At 50.0% G+C, this 9,891-nt stretch overlaps 1 protein-coding gene across 1 annotated transcript in view; it reads right to left on the reverse strand.

Moving 5' to 3' along the window:
- ZFHX3 (zinc finger homeobox 3) overlaps nt 1-9,238 on the reverse strand; it is a 112,514-nt gene extending 103,276 nt beyond the window's left edge. Inside the window, exons 1-2 of the mRNA XM_028478036.2 lie at nt 9,200-9,238; nt 6,173-6,669 (exon numbers count right to left, since the gene is read on the reverse strand). Of these exons, the coding sequence (XP_028333837.2) occupies nt 6,173-6,669; nt 9,200-9,233 (531 nt within the window). The 5' untranslated portion in view covers nt 9,234-9,238. The remainder of the gene's footprint in view (nt 1-6,172; nt 6,670-9,199) is intronic.
- Between the last annotated feature and the right edge of the window lie 653 nt (nt 9,239-9,891).

Below are 9,891 nucleotides of genomic sequence, written 5' to 3' on the forward strand. Positions count from 1 at the left end.
ACGCGTCCGGAGCCTGTGGTCCGCGACGGGAGAGGCCACAACAGTGAGAGGCCTGCGTACCGAAAAAAAAAAAAAAAAAAAAAAAAATATTGTGCTAGATCAATATGTAATAACCTGAAATGATTTTCAAGATAAAAAGTTATATGAGAAAAGCAAGGCAAAAGCATAGCATGTGTCTATAAAGATTTCTTAAGTGAACAGTATGTATGTGTACACACATTATTTCTATCAGTATAAGCATAGGAAAAAAAAAAAACCAAAAGGAGATAATCTAAATAACAGTGATTTGTTTCTGGAGAGCAGAGCTGGAGAGTAGAAAAAGGACTTCCATTTAAAAAAGTACTGAAAAATACTTAAAGATATAAGGGCTGAGGTATAATACTGTATATATGCAGCATAATTCCAATTTTGTAAGATGATTTATGCATCTTGTTATATGCAAAAAGAAAGAAATAAAAATATGTTGTCATATGATGGGGTTTAGGTTGATGATTATTTTCTCTTATACTTCCCTGGATTTTTCACATTTTCTACAGTGAACACACATGACTCCTACTAATAATTTCTACCATAAAAATAAGGAATCCACATTTTATTATTAGCTTACACTTGAGGTAAACATGGGATGCCAGTCTTGAAGAAATAATTAAGAATACAATAATAATCTAAAGGGGTCTGATCAGTCCTTTACCATCCACAAAAAGGATGCAGGGGAAAAAAGAAAGAAAATGAAAATACTAAAAGCATTTGGAAAAAAGGGGAAAGTGTTATGGTTAATGGTTATGAAACTGGTTTTTCAACAGGTAGCGTATTTACTACTGGACTTTTAAAAAAACAGGCACATCTAATAAGACTTCAATTCCATTATTTGGTATCTAAAGCATGGAGCCAAAAGGTAACAATGACCCAACCTTCTTGACATGAAGGTGTGTATGTATAACCCAGGAACCAGAGGGATCTAGGCAAAGCTTGTGCTTAAAGCCCATCAGCTGAATGAATGTGTTGAATGAAACGACACCCACTAGAGGGATTCAGGTGAAGGTGGTGGGATAGTTTTGGAGGGAGGGCAAGACTGCACTGAGGTGCCGATCTTTCACACTGCACCCACTGGCCACACGTTCCTGTATCATATGTTGGCCATAATTCCTACAGCAGTGAAGGATTAAATCTGTCCCAACACGAGCACTGCCTCCAAAAAAGATTTGATTTTTCAACCTTCCTAGAGTCCCCCTGAAGTTGTCATGTGGCCAGAAACACCGCCAGAGCCCCCCCGCCCCGGGCTCTCCAGTGGTGACCATGGGGCCCATGTGCATGCAGTCTCCCAGCCCAGCCCCAGAAGCCCCCCATCCCGCGAGCCCAGCCATCAAGTGAGGGAAATGAACTTCAGACCCCCGGCTGCTCCCGGAGATGGAGGGCATGAAGGCGAAATGTGCTCAAACGTACCAAAACATCTGGCCCTTCACACCTTCTAAATCAACCACAGGAAAACATTCCCTGCCTTTCATTTTTGGTTGAAAGCACCAAGGTATGGAGAGAAGAAGGCATTAAGCATGCACTTAAAAAAAATAGTCGACCTAATGAGAAAGCAAGGTTTGAGGAAACTGGTTCCAGAGTGACGATGGAAACCAGATGGCACCTGTACCAGGGCTTCAAACATGAAGCCACATCAGGGTGGAGAGGACGAGGAGGGAAGGAGGACAGCTTTTTGCTTTCCAAGCAAGACAAAGGCTGCCGGTCACCCTCTGTGGGCATGAAGCGTGCAGATGTGTGCCTAAGACCCCCACCCCGTGCACCCATAAAGGAGCATGAAGAATGCAAATTGCAAACCCAACCTCTGTCTGACTTGTTGTACATCTTCCAATCTGTCCATCCATCCTATGGTGAATTTATTGCCCTGCTGGGAGAGTGAACCCCGTCAGGGCAAGAACTGAGAAGATGGATTCTAAAGTAATGCAGAGTCTGACAGAGGGTTCCTTCCTTCATCCTCCCTCGAATAACCCCAACAGGATGGCAAGCATCAAAGCCCACTATGTGGAGAATTTGGGTGAGTGCTGTTCAGTCAGTTGGTGCCATACTCTACCTCCTACTTGAAACCGAATATATCTGGCGTCTACCCCTCGGTTTGCCTAGCTGGCCCGACGCAGCTCACATGGGGCCCAGACTCAACCCCGTGGTAGACAACCTTCTTTGCGTATAATTTAAGATTAATATGAAACTTTTGGGCTGGGCCCAATCAAAGAAAACTCAGCTGGGAACTGTCTGAGTAATAGATTCTGGTGGGCTCTTAATCTCTCTGCTCAAGTTGATGGATTTCCATCCCAACGACTCTCAGGTGAAGAAAAACATCAAAGTGAAAAAACAGATTCTAATAGTTGGCAGGTGTGCACTGATCTCCAACTGCCCTTTCTGCACCCTCCTCCCCCAAGCGGAAAACACTACAAATTTCAGAGAGCTCCCCAGGGAAGCCACACAGCAGGCAAGTCCAGATAAACACAGGAGAGCTCCCACTAGCTCTGAACCCACAAACTGGACTCAGGATTTGCGCTAGCATGGAGGAGAGTGGAGGGCAGTCTCTAGCAGTACCTGCCGCCCCCCTGTTTAAGACAAGCAAGAACACCCCGCAGCTCTGTGCGGGGAAGGAGTGGGAGACTGGGGCCTGGGAGCAGGTCCTCTAGGAGAAGAGTGAAACATCTATGTGGGAAAGCAGTAAGGTGAGGAATTCCCGTTCTGGAGCTCAAGCCCTAATGAGAGACAAGTACCTTTCCCACAACACACTTCCATTCCGGCTCAGATGAATCACTATAGGCAAAAAACCAAGAGCTCAGCCTCTAAGGCTGACTGGGGCCCCTGGCCTTCCCGCTGTGTCTCTGTGTCAATCTATCACAGTGCCCATAACGGCAGCTGTGAGGGTCTGGACATATGACCACTGGGGGCTGGACCAGAGCCACCGCTATTTAAGACCCCAAAAAAAGGCTCAAGGAATTTAATCACAAGCACTTCAGAAAAGTAACCTGGGAGCAAAGAAAAAAGGAAACAGCTTCCATCTGATGCCTGGGGCTCCCCAGCTGACCCCCACTTTCCTTCACTTCCAGGAGGCAGTTAACCTCGATTTAAGAACTGCTCTCACACAATAAGCCAGACTAGACAACTCCAGCCAGGCAAGAGAGAGAGTATTGCCAGTTTCTCCTTTTTGCAGATTAGCCCAACCCTCTCTCGTGTCCAGATTAGGAATTATCTCATGCTTTCAGACAGCTCAGTCCTAATCCAGCAACGTACGTGCCAGGATTTATGACACCAAGAGAAATGACTCTGGACCAGTGTGTGGTCCAAGGACAGACCGGAAAGCTACACTTCTGCTTGCACCTCCCGAGACCGCTGCTCTGTCTCCTTCAGCACGCCAAAGGAAGAGGAGGGGAAAGAGAGGCTGGGAGACCGACGAGGAAGTCGGATGCACCACGAGCACCTGAGCAGATGCAACAGAAAGCAAGTGTGGGTATCTCGCCGACCGATCACGAGTAATTTGCCAGGGGACCAAGACGGGGTGGGTGGCGAGGGAGCGGGGCGGGGGTCACAGGGCAGGCCTTGGGGAAGGGGTTAGTGCGGAGGGCCGTGTGTGAGAAGCCGGGTGCCCTCCCGGGTCAGCAGCATCTGGAGCTGTTTCTCTAGCAGACAGTAAAGAACTCGATTATATCCAGTTAACTGTGCTCTAAACTGATTATGCATGTGCTGGGCTAATGGATTACATTAGCAAGAGGAAAAATAACATGCAATCAATCTCCATTTACCACAGGCCACACCGGGGCCTAGAGAAAAACTGACTCTCAAACACCTCCAAGCCCCACCCCAAATCCGAGGACTCACGAGACCCTGTGAGAGGGACCCCCCTCGGGGGCAAGAGGAGTGTATCTCAGCCACGCTGTAAGACGGAAAGGCCCAGGGCAGGCACTGAGATGCTAAGTTTCTGGGTCACATCCAGGAGTGGGCGGGAGAACTCCCCACCCCCACAGCAGCGTCACGGGGACACCCGTTACCCAATGAGACCAGACTGACGACCTTCGGCTCCTGACTGTATATATATATATATATATATATATATATATATATATACATATACACATATAACGAGGAAACTAAGGCAGAGGATGAGCATCCAGAGCTAGTTCAGCAAAGCACAGACGGAAACACTCAAACTGCTTCCCTCACATCCGCCCTGGGAACCACCACAGCCCCACCCTCTAGGTGTGACCAGTGCACGAGGTCCGGGGACCAAAAAGGTATGTACTTGGCGAATCCTCCAGGTTCCAGGCCCTTCAGAAGCAAATCCAAGGGCTGGTCCACTCTTACTGGAGGCCACAGCATGAAGAGTTAATCACCACCCCCACACATTTTATAATCTGAAAGGCAATGTTTTTCCTCAGATGGAAGAGGCCAGCTTCGTGCCACCTCTAAACAACCTCCATCAAAGCTGCATACGACCTTCCAGGGCCACACCGGGTCCTTTGTACTAATTTCACTCAGTTGGGTCCTTTAGAAACTCTTTTTTCCACCGGTTTCTCCATCAGGTTTTCGTGACCACACGGGCCCCACCCTGTGGCCAATGAAAACCTCCGATTTAAACCGATGGCGAAGAGCCTTTCCCTCCAAGGGTGGCACGCGGTGAAGCCATCCAGGGAGGGTCCTGCTCACAGAGGGCAAGGGGTGGGGGTGACTGTTTGGCGCCCAGACCCTCCCCTCTGCAACGCTTGAGCCCATCCGTGCCAGAGTCCATTCCAGAACGTTCTTTTCCCACTACCTCATGCCTGCTTTCTCCTCCTTTCCCTAAAACGGCCTCTCATCCATGTCACACAGGTCTCTTGACAAGCTGAGAACAAGCAATGGTAAAATGAATCACACTTATCACTCTCGGCCGAGGCCGACATGGGGAGACGATGAGAGCCTTCCTTACTTGGAGTCTCCATTTAAGATCACCATAAGCAGAAAGGGGACGAAAGCAGCTCAGGGTCGGGAGAAACCTGGCGCTCGCCGGCCCAAAGGTGTGGGAAACGGTGCGAAAGGAAAGGAGAGAGACTGACAATAAAAGGGGGGGAAGCGGAAAGAGAGGGAGAGGGCGTGGAAGGGACGTAGAGGGAGGCTGGGCAGATTTATGGCGATTTGTACCTGATTGTTCATACTAAAGCCATTATGAGATGATTAGAGAAAAAGGTGAGGCTTTAAGTCCAGTGAAAATCAATAGAAGCGTCTGGAGCAATTCTGCCCTGCCAGTGAAAGGACTATTTACAGTATCCGAGCACCTCCTCCTCGTTACCGTCTGCGGACTGGGAGAAAGAATGAAGGGGGCAGGGAAGGGTGAGGAAGGAGGGATGGGAAGGAAGGAGGGACGGGAAGGAAGGAGAAGCAGGGAGGACAGAGTAAGAGGAGGAGGATGGGAGAAGCCCGGCAAGAAGGAAAATTTAAACATGAGGAAGAGAAAGGAGGCATAGAACACGGGAAGAGAGCGAAAAAGAACAAAGGGGCCCCTCACCTGACCCTATTTTTCCCCATAGCATTCACTACCTTCTAGCCTACCATCTAATTTATCCGTTGTGTTTATCATCCATCCCCCCGCCCCCGAAAAGAACAGAAGCTCTAGGAGGGCAGGGGCGTTTTGTCCACCCTGTGCATGGATGTAGGCCCAGAGCAGGGCCTGGCACGTGGTTGGGGATTAATGTGTACCCGTTGAATAAATGAGTGAATGAACGAACGAACGAACAAATAAACAAAGAACCCCAGGGGGCATCCGGGGAGGAGAGACTAAAAAAGGGGGAATAACCAGATGGAAAAGGAGAACAGAAAGCCTGCAGGAGAGAGGGGAAACACAGGAGAACAAAGGCAAAGCCAGAACTAGGGAAATGGCAAACGTGAGCTAGGAAAAAAGTCAGTTCTAAAGACAGTGGGAGGGTAAAGGAAACAATGTACAGTATCGGGCTGCTGGAAACACAACCTGCCCCCCAAATGAGGCGCCCCGCACGCAGACCCCGCAGCTCCCAGCTGAAGCCCACCGCCAGGTTGCCAGCTCCCCTCCCAACGCCAGGGCGCCAGCCAGCCACCAGCCCCTCTGTGTCCGTCCACCCCCAGCCCTCCCCGTCACCCAGGGATCCAATGCACTCCCTTCCAGAGACAGCCTGGGTCTTACCTTGTACAGCTTCAGGCTGGCCTCGTGCCTGGCGTTGACCGTGTGCAGCCGCAGCTTCTCCAAGCTATTGGTGTAATAGTCGCAGGCGTTGCACTTGAGGTGGACGGGGTTGCCGATGGCCACGCACTTGAGCCGCCACTCGTTGGCTTTGCCGCCCTCCTTGATGTGGGCCACCAGCTGGTACTTCTGCACGTGCTTGTCTGTCTTGCAGTGCAGCTGGAAGTTGGCCTTGAGCTGGGTGTTGTAGCGGCAGAGCTTGCACTGGTACGAGTCCCCCATCACGGCCTTCCACTCGTCCTCGGGGAGGCTGCGCTCCACGTTCATGTGCAGCCCCAGCAGGTCCAGGGTGTCCGTGGTGAACTTGTTGCAGACGGCACACTGGAAGAGCTTCAGCGACGGGTCGTTGGTCTGGATGAAGCTCTCGCCCAGGTTCATCAGCTCCTCTGACACCAGCTGCCCGCCCCCGAGCCGCATGTCTAGGGGGATCTCACCGCCCACTGCAGGGAAGGAGAGGGGCGGAGAATCAGAGGCCAGGCTCACAGCGGCAGCCCTAACTGAGGCACCACCGGCCCTCCCCCACCCTCAACCCAGGTCCCAGCAGAAAAACGATCCCATTTCAAGCACGGCAAGGTGCTACTAACTGGGAAAAACGACAACAAAAATCAACTTGATGTGTTCGCATCTTTCCTATGGACATTCTGAAACGTGTGGAAGGCTGTATGTTTGTTTGTTTGTTTCTTCTTTTGGAAAAGAACGCCTAGAAGAACGTAGGAACCACTTAATCTCTTGAATATTTCAATTCAGCTCCTCGCTCAGACCCAAGAAAAGACAGAAATAAAAGCATCATTCACTGGACGTAACAGAATCTGAAACTCCCGTCCCTGAAATGTTGGAAATGAGGTATAGCTGCATTCTAAGACACCACGCCTTCATGGTGAATCAGAAGTGGGCCCGGAATTTACCTCAAGCAGTGCTATCGAACAGGAACTTCCTGCGAGGACGGAAACATTTTGTATCTGCGCTGTCCACTGTGGAAATCACTAGTCACGTGTGGCTACTGGACAACTGAAATATGGTCAAAGTATAACCGAAGAACTGAATTTTTATTTATTTTTAATTCATTTACATTTAGGTTAGTAGCTACTGTATTGGACAGCACAGCTCTAAATCTGAGATTTCGGGAACGATCTCCCTATTCCTCGTCACACCCCGCTGGTCAATAGCCTACCTGTCTGTCAGTGGCGCTGGATCCTCCCACACCTCCCCAAGAGTACGATCATTTCCCTTCCATGAGCCCCCTACAATGCGTGGAATGTAGGTCTACTATGGGACGTGTCACATTCTCCTTTGGCATATTTCAGCCACATACAGGGCCACATGTTGGCCGGTGTCCCCATCAGGGTGTAGCCTCTTTGGGACAGGGGTCCAGTCTTCTCCTTGTTGAACCTCTAGAGGGTACACAGGCCCCTGCTCAGAGGCTCAAATGTCTGATGTGCCAGACAAGGTAAAAAGCAGCCAAACTGTTACAGGTTTGGGAAGCCGGATCAAGATGGGCAGTGAAACGCCAAGGTCGGCTCACAGCCCTGAAAAAAAAGGGTCTGAGAAAGCTCTGTTCCTCCCTCTCCACCCCTGCTCTTTTTCAGTCCATCACTGCCCTGCGTAAACCAGGGACCGGCTCTCATTCACCAGCGGTAAATTAATACTTTGAGCTCTTATTTATACCACGGGAAAGGCCTGGAAAGAGCAGCCTTCCCTCCATTACCTAGAAGTGAACAGTCAAGCAGAATGCTGAGCTTCGGCTTCTGTTTTTTGCCTCTCCCCTAAACACACGCACGCTGGAGCTATTACGTCTGCCCCTGTCACTCCCCAACTGATACTGAAACTTGACCTTTTACATGTGGTTGGGCTGAGGTTATTTTTTTTTTTAAATGACTGATTAGAATCCAAGTTAGCGGCTAATCAAGGAAAAGACGTTATTATTTAAAAAAAAAAAAAAGATTTTCTTATCTATGCTACACAAGGCACTTCGAGCGAGCAGCTCAGTACAGGCTTGACTGAGCAGAGTGGCTGCATCTGAAGCCTGTGAACAGTCTAGCAAGACACGGAAATCTTTTGCGCACGCATGTCAGAAGAAGCTTTCGGCTTGTCTTCTCTCTTGCCATCTCCCCTGGTGAGAGGAGCCATAACTGTGACATTCTTTTTAGGACAAGAGAGAAAAAGAGATAAGGGGAAAAAGCCTCAAAGCTCCATCCCTCGATGGGGACGAAGGCCAGGTAGCATCCACGAAACATATGCGGTGTTCAGTGAAAGCAGGAACTGCCTGGAGGGTAAGACAAGGAGCAAACACGTATTTGTTTCTGATGCCGACCACCTGAAGCATCAGATCTTTTTCACTTTTTAAATTTAACCTCAGCACATCAACATTGCTCTAAAGAGAAATTCAGCTGGCACTTGCTGGATGCCTGAGTGAAAATGAGAAGTCCTCGGAACACGCAGAGGAAACAGGTTCCTATTGCCATCCCAAGCTCTTAAAATGAAATGCAAATCAAAGACAGAAGCAGTGAAATGTGGGCGACAGGGAAGCCAAAACTCCCTTGAGAACTATACCCTGGAGAAACACCCCCAGGGCTTGGAATCCTACAAACCCCTAGGGCTGCAAGGAACTAATTCAGCCCCCAAGAAGTAGAGGAGCCTCACCCAGTCCACAGGCAGGTGGGAGGAGAGCGCCCACACTGAGAACTTAGCAGGTGCCTACTCGTGAATCAGGCCGGACAGACGGTCTTGGAGAGGGTGGGCCCCGTGTCCCCACACACCTGACTTTAAGGCTGGAAGCTGGCGCCCTGGCACCCGAGTCCCGCCCACGGGCGCACCCTCAGAGAGGCAGATGGCTTAAAAGACACCTTCTACAATCAAAAGCAGAATCAGAGGAGCTCTTAAAGCTCATGTAGGTGTCCTGTGGCTGGCTGGCTACTCGGGAAACACGTAGACGCCTTGGCAAGCTACCCATTTTTCGGTGCTGTGCTCAACTGTAGTCCAAAGGAATGTCTGGAAGGATGTTCATCTGGCCTCAAGCCCAATATCTGGTCTACAAACGGAGGCAAATTCAACCAGACCAGACCAAGGGTGCCGAACTCTTCCCTGCAGGCCTCTAGGAAGAAAGCATCCCCAGGATCAGCATCTGTCTGATAACAGGAAGGAGAAGTTTCTGTCAAAGGCGGTATGAGAACATTAACCGTGTGAGCAAGAGTGTAGTTCACAAAGACTACCTTCCCCCGCAGAGCCCAGCGATACCTAATAACGCCCACAGCCTTCTCGTAAACGGCCTAAGGAAGAATCAGCTGAGCTGCAGACAGCACTGAAAGTTACGCTCTTCTCATTTGCATACGTTGGCTTCTACAGAGGTCGCGCGACTTAAATCGTGGGTCCAAGCGGACACGTCCTATCACACCCACGCCGGCTTCCGGCATCAAGTATTTGTCACCCTCACTCCACCTCGACGGCTCTTGTGGCCTAAGGCAGGCACAGGAGGTCTCCAGAGGCTCGCCTCGGCTGCCAGGCAGCGACGCTGGACATTCAGGGCCCTCCTCGGCTACCTGGATGAGGTCTTCAGAAGGAAGAACTCTATCACTCTATTCTCTTAAAGAAATGAAGTCTGGATCCTCTATGTATGTGCATCTGCCATCTGCCCGGAATGCACGATGCCCGTACAGGCTTGACTG

Source organism: Physeter macrocephalus, chromosome 17 (assembly GCF_002837175.3).
Source record: "Physeter macrocephalus isolate SW-GA chromosome 17, ASM283717v5, whole genome shotgun sequence".
In the NCBI taxonomy this organism is placed as follows: domain Eukaryota; kingdom Metazoa; phylum Chordata; class Mammalia; order Artiodactyla; family Physeteridae; genus Physeter; species Physeter macrocephalus.